Below are 17,974 nucleotides of genomic sequence, written 5' to 3'. Positions count from 1 at the left end.
ATGGTGCTAGCTTTTGTGGTGTGTACCTAAAGTTTGTGAACTATTTTTATGCAGTATATGATAAAGTCAAGTCTAACTTCCTGTGAAGGATCCTAGTTTGGTAAAAGTATTGGGACCATATTATCGAGAATATGTCCCTATCTCGCATATTTTTAAACCAAGATTTCAAATTTGTCAAAAAGAATGTTTATTTAGTAAAAATTGTGCCTAACTTTATAGCTTTAAATATCATCTACACTAATTAATTAAATATTAAAATCAAACTTCTTTAGGATATTAGCAACTTGCCAACTTATTTTCGGAAAATAGTGTAAAATGACTAAATTGTTAGAAAATTCTTTGGAAGGTTCATGAGTAGGCAATTGTTTAGTTAAGTTTTTATAAATATTACTTTGTTTCAGGGTTCGTTGATTTAAATCAGCTTGATTTAAATCACGATTTAAAGCATGATTAAAATCAAATGATTTTTTTAAAAAAATCATTGATTTAAATCAACTGATTTTTATATGTATATTATATTGATTTTAAAAGTTAAAAAACAGTGCTTTAAATTATTGATACTTTTATTATTTTCTTTTCTTAGTTTTAAAATTTATTTTAAATAAATTGCTGCATTAATTAATTTTAGTTAACGAAATTACTCTTTTCTTGGAGTGTGTTAAACACATTTAAAATTACATGTTTAAAAATCTTTTGATTCTTAACATTGAAAGTACAGATTAAAGTAAATATTTAATGCTGTCTTAATATAGACTTGCATAGCTGTAGAAAGTAAATAAACATGCTTTTTCTCAAAAAGCAAATGTTAATTAAAATTCTACCCTTTGATTAAAAAAGCATGAAATTCAAATCTACATTATAGTTTATTGATGGAAATTTCTATATTTCTAAAGCTTGAGGTTATATTAAATAGAAATTACCTTAATATGCCAAAAATAGAAAGAAAAAAAAAGCTGACTTCAGATATTTTTTTCCTGATATAGTGTCATTCTTCCCTATCAAAGTCTATTTGAAGCAGTAGGGTTATTAACTGGTTTTTATTTTTCTTCTCATAATATGTTTACGGTATCTTTGAAATTATCAGATTTTCTTTTGTGAAAAAAAAATTCCAATAAGTACATAGATTTTTTTTAAATTTTTTTTTAGCTTAACTTATGTATTTTGATAAAGGATTGAAAATGAATATTTTAACATAAAAATATATAGATTGAATATTTATTTTTTGATGAATAACAACATTTATAAACACAATCTGTTGCATTTATTTTGCCATTTTATAAATCATGAGGGAAAAAAAGAGATCACAGTTTTAAATTAAAATTATGCTGTGCTAATTGAAACTTTGTGCTATTAGTTAAAATAGTATTCTTTAAATTATCTATTTTATCTTGTCTTTTAATTTCAATCATGCCTTTGTATCAAAATGGTCGCTATGCATTATAATGAAAAATTATTTTAGTAAGTTAGAGCTTCTAAAATATTGTTATAATATAGTTTTAATATTAATTTAATTTTGATCAAACATTTATAAAGTTTTTTTGATCATAAATTAAAGCTCTTATAGTGTATTTAAATAAAAATCAAAAAAATCTGATTTAAATCAAAAAAATCCGATTTAAATCAAAAAAATCACGAACCCTGCTTTGTTTATATATAGTTTTTATAAATATTATTAGTTTTTATAATTATACTTTGTCATGAGCAATGGCTTTGATGTAATTTAATTCTGCATCAAGAAGATCAAAATTGGAACAAATATTAACAGCAGGGTAGACAAAAAAAAACCGAAAAGAGGCAAGTTTTTGGTTGGGTGAGTGGGAGGATTTGTAATGAGGAGGAAGAGAAAAAAATAAGTCGGCAAGTTGTATCCTAAAGAAGTTTGATTTTAATATTATTTTCAGTCCCAATAATAAGATAAATTTTTCTAATCTCAAACAGCCCATTGACAGTCAAAATAGCTGGGGTATATATCAAATTATTGCCAATGCGGCCTTTCATATATTGGCCAAACTAAGCGTGCCCTGAAGTGTCGTGTCAAGGAACATGAAGCTTATGTCAAAAAACAAGAATTTAAACGCTCATCTATTGACCAACATTGTTGGAACTCTAGTCATAATTTTAATTTTTCTTCTTCTAAAGTCATTCAAAATTATTCTTCAATATTTGATTTAGATTTTTACGAGTCTTATCATATTTTCAAAAATTCCAAACTGTTGGTCAATGACCTATCCAGCGTTCCTTATCTTTCTCCTGTTTGGAAATCTATGATTAAACCTAACTAACCACCTTTTTGTTCCTTGCTTCCTATTCGTCGTCATCCATTCACCTTTCCCTTCGCCGTCGCTCTAAAGTCTAAACCCTCTTGTGACGTCATCTTTCTCTATATATATTTACCCTGTTTTCTCTTATTTCTTTCTGTTACACTGATGAAGGCTTCCCTTTGAGCATCCGAAACAGCTGTCTGTATTTTAAACATTTTTTGTGCTCTTAAACATTGTTTGCCTTAGTTTGCACTAATTAATTAGCATATTTAAAGTTAATCCACCAAACTATAACGATCATATCTTAGTAATGTGATCATTAGATAAATAGTTAAGGTGTTCAGTTTATTTTTTGTTTTGCAATGTATGTTGCATTTTCAACTTTTGGACATTAGATATCCTATACAATTAGATATCCAAGGATTTAAATACAATACAGTAACTAGAAAAAAGATTAATTAAATGCAATACTTTTTACTTGACACCAATATTACAAGTATTCTCAGATAATCAATATTACAAGCATTGCTAAAGAATTCTCTAGAATGGCTAAACTCAATATTTTTACGACAATACATACAAATATTTAAAAAGAAAGCATTAAAAGATGAATGCCTCTCAAAAATGTTACCATTCTTAAAATTTAAATAATATGACAATTACTTACTTCGTTAAACAAATTTAAATATTTCTGAGCAACATTTTTCTTTGCAACAGTTTCCTTTACTTTATTTTGTAGTTTAAAGATTCCTGATCTTTCTTTTATAATACTCCAACCTAAGAGAAAGTGAAAAAAATTTTAGTGTGAAGAAAAATTTGAATTAACTTCACATAAAAGCCAAGTAGTTTGCAAATCAAGATTTTAAAAATGTGAAAAATAAAACAAAAGCAATGAATCCTTTTCTTAGTTATTTTCTTAAGATAAATATATTCCATTAAAAAAGTTTCCCATACACCATTAACATTCAATGTAAACCATTATACAGGCTTCGTAAGAGGCAAGAAAAGGAATCAAGAAAACATTTTATTTTTTTAAGTAGATATGTATACCAGACTACTTTAATTAAAAAATCAAACATCAAACTAAAAAGCAGTTTGCTCTACTTTTAGTTTAATAAGGGCAAATTTTATCACAAATAAGAATAATAAAATATACTTTTTTTTTTCAGAACGACTTTATTAAGAACAGAAAATTTTAACTATTTCCAGTATATTATTAATGGAAGAATATAAAAATTTTTATAGTACTGTTCAATGAAAAAAAAAACTGGCATCACTTAGTAAATATTCCATTATACCAATATTTAGTTAATATTTATAATTAATTTTGAAACTTCTAACACCGAATAATTTTAAAATAGGTTTTCTATAACCTAGAAACAAATATGCAGTAATATATATTAGTAACAATTTTTGTACATAAGTAATTTAGTGTATGATCTCTCAACTTAGAAAACAAACATATAAAAAACAAGTTCTTAAAAAAAATTCTAACTTTAACACATGAAAATTTGAAATACTATCAAAATTAATTATAAAACAAATACATGTGAGATTTAGAGAAATTTATCAACTAATGATTGATTTATTAGATTTTTTAGGAAAATGTGTTATTCTTTAAAATTTGAATATTATTTTTAAAAAATTCAGAGAGAAAAAATTTGCATAGCACAAGTTTGCAAAGTGAATGGTTATCATATATGTTATGGCGCCTTAAAATTTATAAAGTGAAAAATAAGTGTACTAATTCTTACGATTATTATGCTGAACTGGTTCAATAAGGCGGTAGTTCCGTTATAATATTAAAAAAATAAATGGCAAAAATGTTTTTAAAAAAACTATCCTGGCTATAGATATTGCAATTATTAATAATCAACTAATCAGAATAAAATAAGAAATCAACTATAAACATACTAAGAAACTGAATTTTAAAAAAATATATATATAATTACCTTCACTAAACTTTAATTCAAAGTTAGGATCTGGAAAGTTTTCCATCATTGAGCACTTAGCTGTTTTTGTATAAATAATTATCTTAGGTGTCTTCGCTCTTTTGCAATCAACAAATCTTTTGATAAATTTATACTTTTCCCAATATTTATCAGGTAAGTCTATAAAGGAATATAATTTTTTTTTAGGAAAATCTGGAACGTCATCCGTGGTATAATTTCTGTCTTCTGGATCAAAAACACCTACCTTTAAAAGAAATATAATTTATGTATATATATATGTGTGTGTTAGGGAAAGTAGCAAAAGAATTTCCCTCTACTTTGTTATATTTGAGGGGAAAAGGGAAATCCCAGGGATTACTATTGGTTTAAGAAATAGTTCGAATGATTCTCACGAAGTTTAAAGGGAAAAATGTCTTTATTTAAATGTAGGCATACTTCAGCCAAAAATAGATTTAGAAACAGGGTGTGGCTTTTAAAAGTGTGAGAAAGCATTTCGACTTGAATAAATAATTAGTAATAAAATAGGAATTGTTTTATAGCGAAGAATCTAACATAAAAAGATTAATAGAAGCTTTTTATGTTACATCCCCCCTCGCCGAAAATTTTAACTAATATCTAAAAATTTTAAAAATTATCCCTTTGCAAAACTTTCCCTATGATGGCACAATTAAAATGAAAAAAAAATAATAATAACATTTGTGATATCAACAACATATAAAGTAATATGAATTATATAAAAAAAAGCACATTTGCACACAATGTAAAACATTTTTCATAAAGTGTTCGAGGAAGATAAAAAAAATTTTGAAGTAGCACTACCATCAAATTGAAGTGTTAGATCTTAATTTTCAATAGTTTTTTGTGATTTAAGCTTTTTTAGTCCTTCGTGATAATCACAGTAAATAAAGTTATTCCTGATACTAACAAAATTAAAATAAACTTTTCACTTAAGATAAGAAAATCTATAAAAATTTTCTTAAAAATGTAAATATTCAAAAATATGAAAGATAAAATATATGAAAATACAATTGAGATGAGATATAAAAATACAAATTGACACTTTTTGTCAAAAAAATTTCAATCTGAAAATAAAATGTAAGAAAAATTTGACACAATGGTCGTTATTCTGAAGTTTATGACTTCAGTATTTTTATTTCAATGAGAGAATAAAAAATTTTACACTTTGTCTTTAATCTGAAGTTTAAGACTTCTGATTCCTTAAATAATAATTAAAATTATAATCATACTGAATCAAAAGTGAGAAGAAAAAAAATATATGCACGAAATTTTAATATTATTATTTAATATAAACAAATAATATGGTAAACCATTTTATAATAATATCAATAAATGGAAATATTATCAAAATATAAATATCAATAGCAATAAAATTATATGTTCCAATTTCAAGATATGAGTGTGAATGATTCAAAGTATTCACATTTAAAAATTTCAACTGATATAGAAAATTTTGAGAGTAAATACCAATCAGATCTTCATGTATTCACCAATAAATCACTTCAAATATTTGATAAATCACGCGCACACGCGAGCGGAATCATAGCCACCACTTGAGATCATATTTTTGGTCATCTCCCGTTCAAGGAAACACCGAAAACAAAAACAAGTCGATCACATACTGAACCTTTATCAACCCTCAATGAGACCGACAAGTAGCAAGCAAGTAGGGCAACACAGCAAGCACCTGCTGTAAATCCGCAAGAGGCTAATTGTTGATGGTAACACATGGTAGACGAAAATGAAACAAAACAGCAACGACATCAAATCTCCAACAGCAATTCCGGTACAACGGTAGAGGCAGCATCTGGACCCATTAAGGAGGAAAGTCCCGAAATTCTCTTCTTTTAATTTTTTGTCTGTTTCACGAGCAACGCCGGCATCTCCCAAAACTTCATTCGATTGTTTTCTTCTTTCCTTTTTTATTTATATATTTTTTACTTATTTGAAAAAAGCATTTTTAAAATGGAACCAGTGAAAAAAAAGTACCAAACCAACTGCAAAAATATCCTGCAACGCTTGAAAGGGTAGCAGTCATGGTGAGTGTTGTTAGGCCACGCAGATAGCAGTTGGAAGGCAAAAAATATTTTATAAGCTTCACATAATATATTCAAGACATTTTCTATCAAAGGCAGAGCTCAAATTCGCACTCCAAAACTGTGTGCTTAAGTTTTTATCCTAGGGAAAGTAGCAAAAGAATTTAACTCTACTTTGTTATACTTGAGGGGAAATCCCAGGGATTACTATTGGTTTAAGAAATAGTTCGAATGATTCTCACGAAATTTAAAGGGAGAAATGTCTTGTAGGCATACTTCAGCCAAAAATAGATTTAGAAACAGGATGTGGCTTTTAAAAGTGTGAGAAAGCATTTTGACTTGAATAAATAATTAGTAATAAGATAGGAGTTGCTCTATAGCGAAGAATCTAACATAAAAAGATTAATAGAAGCTTCTTATGTTACATATATGTGTGTGTAAAAGGAATGAAAAAATTTTAGTAAAGCATTTACAAGATATGAAATGAAAAATTGAGAAAATAAAAAGTTTAGATAAAATTTTGATTCAATGGATTGCCTTTTCATATGTAAAAGACAAAATGTTTTTCATAAATTATTAAAAGTTGTAAAGTATATTTAGGGATTTGACAAAATGATAATTTTTTTAATCATTTCAATCATTTTTATATATATATATATATATAATTCTCAAGAAATACTAAGAAAATTGTTTTAAACTTTAGAAGTGTTTAAGTCATACAATTTCTCATAGATATTAATAAAATGTAAAGCTTTTAGAGGCTTGAGGGACAGGCAATAAATTACAAATAAAAAAGAATGTTCTTGAACACGCTATTCCAAATATTCAGTAAAATTGGACAATTTTCAATTAATTATAAAAATATCATTTTAAAATTTGAAAAAAATTGCACAAGATATGAGTAATTAAGGTATTCCTTTCTTACTGTGCATGCACAGAAAACATTTAAAAAAAAAAAATTTCTCCATAATTTTGTTTAGAATCATATTTGGCAACTTTGAATATCTTGAAAATGTAACAAGTTTCTAGCAAATTTCTAAGTAGCTTTTGTACTTTCTTATTGAAAGCTGTAAATGATAAAGGGTTTTCCTCAATTTTCATTTTATATCACTAAAAAAAATAAATTCGTAACACATAATATTACCTTAAATGATGGAACAGACAACAAAATGGTATTAGGAAATGAAACATGTGACATAAAACATGATCTAATAGAGTGTGGTCTGATATAATGCCGGTCATTCTTCATAAATCTTGTTTAATGGTACAAAATTAAATTTATGAAAAATCTCTTACCATTTTAAGCTCTCTTTCCAAATAAAAGAACAAAAAAACTGCTTAGAAAATTGTAAAAAAACTTTAAATTTTTAAGATATTCAAATCTGACTTTTTACATAAGTTATCTAATACAATTCAAAACAAAACTAAGAACAAATTTTTTTTAAATACTTTCCATACATGAGCAGTATGAAAATATTACTTTAATTACTTGTTTTAAGTACTTTAAATAATTAGTACTTAAATTACTTGTGCAACTTTTAATGAATTTTGTTAAATTTTAAAATATTTTTATTATTAATAAAAAATTACTCTAAAAATTTTTCTCGAATTTTATTGAATATTTCTGCATTATAGTAAGAACATCAATTAGTTCCTTTGCAAAAATGTCCATATCTTCATGAATTTTTAAGCCAGGTTTACGAAATTTTGGATTTCTTTTTATGTAAAATCAACATAATTTACAAGTTCTCTGCATTTTTTGACATAGGTTATTCAAAAACATTCTTTTCCTTTGTAATTTATTGCCACTTCTTCAAACCTCTGAAAGCTTTAAACTTTATTGATATGTAGGAGAAAATTGCATGGCTTAAATACTTCTAAAGTTTTAAAGTAGTTTTCTAAATATTTAGTGAGAAATATCAAAAAATGAGTTAGTATAGAAGTATTTTCATTATTTGGTCCACCCCCAGGGGAGTAATGCCTGCCACCTCCACGTGGTGCCCCCTGCATACCCCTCACTGGGTAACTAAATGGCAGGCAACCAACATGATGAGCGATAGTAAAGCTTTGGATACGGCATCATCCGTCACGCCGGTTAACAAGGGATGCCTTCAGGAATTAGGCAGAGGTTCCTGTTTGAAAAGTGCTTTACAGTCTCCAGTAGCACATGGTAAGTCCTCGGGTGAGCCCAGCAGTGCTAATATCGCTGCTTTGCAGTCTACTTCGAAAGCTGGTGAGGCATCCAAAGGCACAGGTCCTTCCTCTGTAGGAGTCTCTGGTCACCAGAGGCACTCAGGGGACAGTGTGTCTGGCGCCACTGGATTGTCCAAGAGCCGGAAAAAGAAGTTACGGAAAATGAGGGCCTTTGAGGCGAGTGGCGGAGCTAAGAGACCTAGGTCTTCTGATGCAACTCCCTCACACAATGTGCCAACCCAAAAAGAAAAGAAGCCCAGGGAAGATGTTGTTCCTGGGAGGAAAGCCCAATTCAGCGGAGTGGTTCCCCCTAGTGGGGATAGACGAGCTGGAGAGAGGGATCCAACTGGGAGCCTCCAATCCGGTGTCTCTTTTGCTTGTGCTGCTAAGTCGACCAAGATTGCTATAGTCCGGGAGGACTTTCCTTCGGACAAGCTTTCTCTGGAAGACTCAAACAAAATCCTTATGGAGATCTTAGCGCAGACTGATGCCATTCCTGGTGGCAAAAAAATGCCTGAAATCTACAGCAACCACCTCCAAAGAGGAGCGTTAGTATTGCAGTGTAACGAGTACATGGTAGGGTGGATTAGAGGCCACTTTAATGACAGGGCCTTGGGCAACCTCATGCTTAAAGTTTTAAGTGCTTATGAGCCACCCAAGCCTGTGAAGGTAGCCTTTAAGACCAGAGAGCAATTCTCTGATCAGAGCACCTTTTTGTGGCATCGTAGACTTAGAGACTAAACCCAGGGTTGAAGTCTATGGGGTGGAGGGTTCTGCAAAGTGCTGCGGGACCGGGCACCTCTAGATAGATCTTTGAGGTGGAGCCTGAAAATGTGGAAGCTATTGCGAGAGCAAATTTTTGTGCACTCATTTGAGTGAGTGGTGTCTTTAAGATTATCCACGATCCTAATAGGAAAAAGGCAGTTGAGGCTTCAACAACATCGAATGTCCTCTCTGTCGAACCTAATGATCAGGAGGATGAACCTTGGAAGGCCAATTCTCCTGATTCCAAGGTAAGTTCAATTTGGGATCTTGATTGACTCCGGGTCAGACGCAACCTTACGACCTGACACACCAGCTTCTATATTTGGTGTCGACGAAGCATTAGAGCTGTTAAGAAGATCTCTCTTCCAATAATAACCAGGGTAGGTAGGCGCCATTCTGGTTTCACTCATACTGCTAACCAATTGTGGCAACAATCAAGGTTGGTCAAATTAATCTCCATCATAGGATTGCTGCCTCTAGCCTTATGGCTAAAAGGTTAAATGATGGAGAACTAGATATTGCTTTTATACAAGAGCCTTGGACCCGTAAGGGTAGAATCATGGGTCTCAATGTTAAAGGTTTTAATATTTTTTATGATACCCGTTGTGACCTTCCCTGGGTCTGCATAATGGCTAGGTCTAATCTAAATGCCCTTAATCTTGTCAAATTTCTTAACAGGGATTTAGTTAGTTACTGTAAAGCTAAAATTCTATGACAATGAGACAATTTCTGACTTTGTCATTGTTTTTGCGTATCTTCCTTATGAGAAGAAGGACCCATTGGCTGATATTACTAGGGCTCTAATTGGCCACTGTAGTTCAAGCTATAGATTCATCTTCAGTTGTGATGCAAATGCTCAACACACAGTGTGGGGCAGCAGTGATTGTAACCAGCGAGGAGATGTACTTATGGAACATATCTTATATTTTATGGAACATATCTTATATTTTAATTTGTATGTCCTTAATAAAGGCAATGAACCTACCTTTGTTACAAGTAACATAAGGGAAGTCATTGAGCTTACTTTATGTAACTCTATTTCTATAGATTGCATTACTGAGTGGAAGCTATCTGGGGCAGTTACTACTTCAGATCACCAACTAATTACTTTTTTCTATTAAAGGCCTCTCAGGACTGAAGGTCATAAGGAGGAACCCCAGAACAGCTGATTGTGGTTCCTTTAGAGCAACTCTGGAGAGGAAGATATGGAGCTTCTCTGGTAAGTACAATAATGTAAATGATGTGGAGTGGTCTGTTGACCAAGTGCAACAGATCATACTCAATTCATATCATATTTCATGTACTGTTACGTCTACTAGCTCCCCAAGACGAGTTCCTTGGTAGTCCTCTGAGCTTAGTAAATTACATAAGAAATGTAGGAAGTTATTTAACAGAGCAAAGAAATCTGGAGAATGGCAGTCCTACAGAAACGCTCTAACTGCCTATAATAAAGCTATCAGAGCATTTAAATGTTGCTCTTGACAGACTTTCTGCGATGGCATCAACACTACTTCTGCCACCGAAAAAATTGCAAAAATTCTTACTAAAGACTTTAATTGCAATTTAAATGCCATCCGTCTTACGAACGAAAGATATAGTGAATCAGGGGAAGAGGCTCTTGGAGAACTACTTGAAACTTACTTCCCTAGATCTCATCCTGTAGAGAATGAACATCTTCATGTTAATCCTACAACTACTTGTAGTAAGTATGACTGGGAGGCAGCCAAGATGGTGGTTTCCTATGAAATGAAAAGGTTATATGGGCTATCAATTCATTTAAGCCCTACAAGTCACCAGGCGCATCATACCAATGATGCTTATTCAGAGGGTGAACATACTAGCCCCCATTATGTGCAGGATTTTCCGATCCTGTACAGCATTTGGGTATATACCATATTCTTGGAGGGATACCAGGGTAATTTTCATACTAAAACCAGATAAGGAGAATTACTTTGAGGCTAAATCATTCAGACCAATTAGCCTCACTTCCTGTCTGTTGAAAGCCATCGAAAAGCTAATTGACAGATATTTCAGAGACACTGTGCTCATAGATAAGCCACTGTCAACCACACAACATGTTTATCAGCCTGGCAAGTCAACAGAATCATCTCTTTATGTGCTCTCCTTCCTGCTTGAGAAAACTATGTCAGATAGAGAGATTTCTTTTGCAGTTTACATAGAAGTTGCATTTGATAAAGTCCCTGTTGAGACTATCATCGATGCACCTGGGAACAGAGGCATAAATTCAATAATTACCAGGTGGGTAGCCAATTTGCTATCCTCTAGGTATGTTTGTTCCTCTTTATTGGGTGCAAGCATGAGAATGCATGCAACCTCAGGATGTCCTCAGGGAGGGGTTTTGTTTCCTATCCTACGGTGTCTCTCTTGTTGGACTCTTTGTTAGTTCGGTTAACCGATCTTGGCATTTCCTGTATCGGGTATGATGATGACAGAGTTATTGTTGTCAGAGGTAAATATGGTAAAACTGTCTCTGATGTCATGAAAAATGCTCTTCTAGCAGTGGATAGATGGTGCACTGATTCTGGCTTATCTGTTAATCCGTCCAAGATAAGTTATATAGTCTTCACAAGAAAAAGGCATCTTGATCTAGGTAACATATATTACCTAGATTATAAATTGGATCTCACAGAGAAAGTTAAGTTTCTCTGGGTTTATTTTGACTCAAAACTTAATTGGGGTTATCATCTTGAATACTGTATCAGTAGAGCCAGGAAGATTATCTGGTCCTGCAGAAATGCTATTGGTAAAAACTGGGGATTATCCCCCAAAATAGTTTACTGGATATACTCTATGATTATTAGTCCTTTTATCACATATGGCGCAATCCTCTGGTGGTCAAGGACTAGATTGAGCTCCGCAAGGTCTAATCTAAATAGACTACAAAGAATGATCTGTGTAGCCCTGTCAGGCTGTCTCAGGACCACTCCCACAGCTGCTCTTGAGAGCTTACTTGGGCTTCTTCCTTTGAACTTACGCATTGAAGTTGAAGCTCAGACAGGCATAAAGCGTCTTATGTACCTTGGCCTATGGAAAGGGTATTCCAAAAGCTTGTCATTGGGTCACCTTGTTTCACAAATGATGGATAAACCCTCTTTCATTATGCCTAGTGACTATATGTCACTAAGATATGCTTTTCATAAGCCTTTCAAGATCCATTTTCCTACTAGGGATAAATGGTTTAATTCTCTTTGGTGGCTTAAAAGCAAATGCCTAATATGGTACAACACTGATGTTTCAAAGATTGGCCCCAAATCAGGAGTAGGAATTTATTGCTCCAATGATGGTACCAAACTTAACTTTCCCTTGGGAAACTATGCCACTGTTTTTCAGGTCGAGGTCTATGCCATTATCCTGTGCTGCAGGATATGCTTAGACAAGGGAAGTCAAAATATGACTATCCGCATCTGTTCTGACTGTCAGGCTGCTCTCCTATCACTGTCAAGGTGTAAATTCCCCTCTTTGTTAGTGTGGGAGTGCTTCTCGGTCCTCTGTGATCTGTCCACTCATAACAAGGTATCTCTGCATTGGGTACCTGGACATATGGGTATTGGTGGTAATGAGCTAGCTGAAAAAGCAGCAAGGGCTGGCTCTGGTTCCAATGCAATTTCCTGGAGCACTGAGCCTGCACTGGGAATTTTTCCCACCTCATTTAGGGTTTCCATATTCAAGCTCTGTGGCAAAATTGTCCATGAGCAGTGGCGCGCTGCTGACTGTCAGAGACAAGCTAATGATCTGAATCGTGACTGTCCAAAAGGAGCTTTTAAAGCTTAATAGAAACAGCTTAAGGAAGATCATTGGTCTTCTTACTGGACACTGCATTCTCAGGAGACACCTATACATAATAGGAATTAAATCCAATTCCCTTTGTCGGGGTTGTCATCTTGAAGAAGAGACATCACGACATATACTTTGTGATTATGAGTAGACCTGGGCAATATACCGTAATACCGTCATTTACCGGTATTTCTTTGATACCGCGGTAATGATATTCGGAAGTATATTCTTCGGCAATACCGAGTTATTGAACTTCGGTATGCCTGCACCTCTCGGTACTCACCGCTAGCCAATATCTTCGCCCGACCGGCGGCGAGGAAGTGGCGGTATGGTATGGTATCTAGGAGGTATTGGTATGGCACGTGACTGATTTAGGGGTGAAGAACTCAAAGGCTTGCGCGTAATATTTACGGTACCTCCTCTCGGCAGCTAGAAATTTCTCCTACAATATATTGTGGTATCATTTGACTTTAAAGCGCATGCGTCATATCCGTGGTATTGGCGATATCGTATTTCAAACACCCACGCGTTATATCAACCCTCCATGGTATACTTAGTTACTGATTTTGGTTTCATTTTGAGAATAGCGTGCTTCTGATTTTAAAAATATCCGAGATTGTCGGATCTCCTTGTGATGTTTATAATTGTGTTGATATTTATAATTGTTGATGTTTATAATTGTGTTGATGTTTATAACTGTTTTGATGTTTATAATTGTGTTGATGTTTATATTAGTAATTGATGTTTATATTAATAAAATTTTTCTGTTTTAAAATAATGATGCTTTATAATTAGTTGATTCCATGGGATAATTATGCTGCGAGCTAATATAGGATAAGTACCCCATTTTTTTTAAATGATGCTCTTTAAACACATTAATTTTTAATTGCAAAATAGTCTTAGCATTTATAATATACATAACAATTTAATTACCGCGGTATATCATAATATCGTGATATGAAGCTCACAATATACCACAATATCGAAATTCTGACATTGCCCAGCCCTAATTATGAGATCTATTCTGCTCAAAGATTTGAGCATATAGAGCAGCACTGCGTCAAAACCTGGGAACTGCAAGATGTTCCTGTAAGGTGCTTGCTGAATTTTATTTCAGCTATAGGGCTTTCATGCTAATCATGATTTAGGGTTTGGGTACAATAGACCGCTGGTCAATGTGCCGTGCTCTTTGGAGCTGCCCAACCTCTAAGTCTAATCTAATCTATCCCTCCCCCCATGTACATCTATTTATTTTTAGTAAGCTTTCTTCGATACTAAGTTTAGAACAAAAAGCTTTTTTTTAAAAATAAATACAATAAAAAATAACACAATTTAAAAACCTTTTTCTGACACTGAAAACTTTATTACAAAATATTAAGCAATTATTTACAACTAAGTAAACTACTTTTTTCAAAGAATTGTAAATTTCTGTTGAAGAAACGTAAAAACATGCATTAAAAATTCATAGAAAAAACAACTATATAAAAAGAACTTACATACTCTCCTTCTGGGTCAACAGTAAGAATGTATTTTATATATTTTTCCTGTTGTATCACTTTGTAATACTCTGCAATAGCTTGGCCTTCAGCATTAATTTTATACTAAAAAAAGTAGAATATACAGTAAATTACTTAAAATTTGTTTCATTATGTAAGGATTCTATTAAAAAAACTAGATTTTCCTTATATTTTTCACACATCTTATGTTAATTAGATTGTAACTTAAAGCTTTTTTTACAGCAGTTCTTTAAAGAAAATAAACTCTCATTTGACTCATCAAATAATCATTTTTATAATGTTTTATTTCCTCCCAATTCAAGAAATAAGTTAGCTTGCAATATCAAAGGTTTAAAATTTGTAATTTTGAAAAATCTGTAGTCATTTTATAAGTAAATAAATGTTTTTTCCTTTGTTAAAAAATTGCTTTTAATTCTAATCTAATCAACATAAGCTACTGAATTAAATTTGAATTTTTTAATGATTTTAACAATTCATAAAGAAAACTAAATTATTTCAAGCAATATTCTAAAAATATAGTTTTTAAAATACTGACATGTAAGTCTCAATTCTGTAGCGCTACTTTTGTTTAAAAAAATAAATAAATACACAGCTTTAACTTTGAATACATTTATGTAGATTTACTCTGTTTAAGCTCAAAAGTATGAATTATACTTCTGAGTGAATGGCATTTTTATAATTATTTGTCATTACTTTTTTATATAAATTTACAAAGTTTTTATCTATAGATTATGCTCTCAGGAGAATCCACACCTAGAACTTTTAATAATATTTCAGACTTTATAGTGAACCAAATAAAATGATTTGGGCAAAATATATCAAACAATTAGGGATACACAAATACCACAAACTTATAAAAAAGCAAACAGCAAACTAAAAAAAGTATAATTAGCTTTACTTTGTAATAAAAGCAAATTCTATAGTAAAAGAATAAAATATACTATTTTTAATTTCGGAGTTACTTTGTTTAGAATGGAATGTTTTAACAGCTTCCAGTCTAGTTTCAACAATAGTGAACAACTCATAATATTGAGTTGTTCTGAAAGTAATTTCGTTTTCTCCCAACAAAGGACATAATTGTATTTTTTACAGCCAACTTTATACTTAAGTTGCATAATCATTAAATATTTGAAAAAATAAGGCTTGGAGCAACCCAATTTTCAAATCAATGGATGGAAAATTTTTAAAGTGCTGCCACATAAAAAAAAATGAATAATCAGTATCAATTAAATAATAGTCCCTCATACCAGTACATACTAACTAAAATTAGTAATTGATTAGTAATTGAGTAATTAGTAATAGATTAGTAATCAAATAATTTTAAAAGTTTTTAAATAATCTAGAAATAAAAAAACACTGTGAATGATATATGTCACTAAACACTTTTGACCAAAAGTACCTTTAAGTGATTCCTCAAATTCTATGATATGATAACTGTATTGCTGATTGGAATAAATTTTTAAAATCAGGTGAAAGAGTTGAATGAATGATTATGCAACTCTTACAAGTCATTTGCTTAAAATAATAAACATATGACCCCTGAATTCTTCACCATAACAATTTGATAGTAGAAAATCATTGAGGTATCCTTAGAATGACTAAATTTCCAAAAAGGTTTAAATGGTGAATCCTGTGGATAGAATGTTATTGCTGGAGCCTCGTAAGAGAAGATCCCTTAATTGGAAATATTGAATTTTGAGGTTACCACTAATACTATTAATAAACATATTGGATCAAATATCCAAACTTTTTTATTCAACAAATCCACTTTTTCTTTAAATTTTCATATGCAATTTTAGAAAAATGGTACATAACACATACTTAATCAGTAATAACAGAGTAAAAAGCAAAAAATCGGGACAAATGAGGACAAAACATTTTTATCAGGAAAGCCAGGAATATCAGGACAACTACATATCCTGTGACAATGACCCTAACCTCGTCTAATAGATTAATGGTAAAGAAGTCAAAACCAGCTTTACAACAATAAACTTAAATGAAATAACAAGTCCAACAAGTGGTGGAAAAAGGTATTCTAAAGATTACTGAGGACCTTGATTGTTAATGCAGGGTTGCCACTGAAAATAAAGGAATAACATAGTGCATGAAAATAGTTGCCATAAACTATGAAAATAATTACCTAAATAAGAACAAAAATATGACTAAAATTTTATTAAATGATAATTGTTATATACAATGATCCATTTAGACATGTTGCAGGCAAATATGATATTTTTTATATAAACATTAGTGTTCTAGCACTAAATTTTTATTTTAAAAAAAGTTAGCACATTTGCAGAAAATTAAATATTTTTAATTATTAGAAATCATTAAAAAAGAAAAACATTTTTTTTATTAAAAAAAAAATACTTTTTCTAAAAAATTTTCAGTTTAACTAAGAATTGATTAAGGGACGTCTGTCCCTTACTACTATTCCTATTTTTTTTTTTTGCTGTAAGTCCACTGACATTTGGAAATGCAAGCAAGTTAAAAACAAAGGGACTCTTCCTCCTAAACTATGTCATCGTCATCATCAACAGCGAGATTTTTTAATGTTGGAAACTATTTTCCAATTGAGGGGAAAAAGAGCAGATGTGAATGGTGCGCAAAAATGAAAAAAGAGGCACACTCAAAAATAGTGAGCACCTCTTGCAAGTAGCACTGTGCAAGAGCTGTTTCCAGCCGTACCACACCCTCAAGACGCCCAGACTTTAGATACTGTTGCTCCTCCACTACTTCCAATTTTTTCTGTTCTTATTTTATAACTGTTAATACCGAAAAAGGTTTATAAATAATTATGTTAGTAAAAATGTTAACGCAAATGTACATGAAAATGTTAATAAAGAAACGTTGCCTAAAATAATCATTAAAATGTTTTAAAAAAATTAAATATTGACTCCAGAATTCCGGCCGGGACATACCCTGATTCAGATTCTTTGGGTTTACGGTGGGACATATGCTGTCCCATCATTGAAGTTTGTGAAACCATTGTTGTTGATGGTGCGCTGATATGGAAGACATTTATGCCTCTCCAAGACCTTCAACCTTTTAGGCATAAAAGTTATATTATCTAATAATAGCTTGGAGGAGAAATAATTTATCCCAGCAATGTGTGCACTCGGACTGATTTTTTGCCATATTGAAAGGGTTAATTAACACTTTTAACGGGTTATGGTTGCTCCACATCATCAATAGTTCAATAGCCCAAGGTGGGCTTTAGCCTTCTCAAGTAGTTTTCTCCAGGCAAACCTTATTCCTGAGAGCATTTTCCAATTTTGAGTTTTTAAGACCAGAAGGTCTTTTTTCTTGGTCATTTATATATCTCAAATTGGGCCAAACTTTTTTTTGTGTGTGCCAACTGGTCTGGTATTAAAAACTCTTTTTGTTGTATGGTCTTCATCCATTCTGATAACGAGGCCTGCCCATTTTATTCTTTG

At 31.6% G+C, this 17,974-nt stretch overlaps 1 protein-coding gene across 3 annotated transcripts in view; it reads right to left on the bottom strand.

Annotated features, from left to right (window-relative positions):
* Nucleotides 1–17,974, bottom strand: part of LOC107448222 (serine/threonine-protein kinase PLK4) — a 54,379-nt gene that overhangs the window by 11,233 nt on the left and 25,172 nt on the right. For all 3 annotated transcript variants that reach the window (XM_087164526.1, XM_087164528.1, XM_087164531.1), the window contains exons 11-13: nt 14,517–14,621; nt 4,214–4,457; nt 2,929–3,038 (exon numbers count right to left, since the gene is read on the bottom strand). In XM_087164526.1, coding sequence (XP_087020652.1) covers nt 2,929–3,038; nt 4,214–4,457; nt 14,517–14,621 — 459 coding nt within the window. The remainder of the gene's footprint in view (nt 1–2,928; nt 3,039–4,213; nt 4,458–14,516; nt 14,622–17,974) is intronic.

Source organism: Parasteatoda tepidariorum, chromosome 1 (assembly GCF_982258835.1).
Source record: "Parasteatoda tepidariorum strain Cologne lab strain chromosome 1, Ptep-v5.0, whole genome shotgun sequence".
Lineage (NCBI taxonomy): Eukaryota > Metazoa > Arthropoda > Arachnida > Araneae > Theridiidae > Parasteatoda > Parasteatoda tepidariorum.
This window is presented reverse-complemented; position numbering and strand designations above follow the sequence as displayed.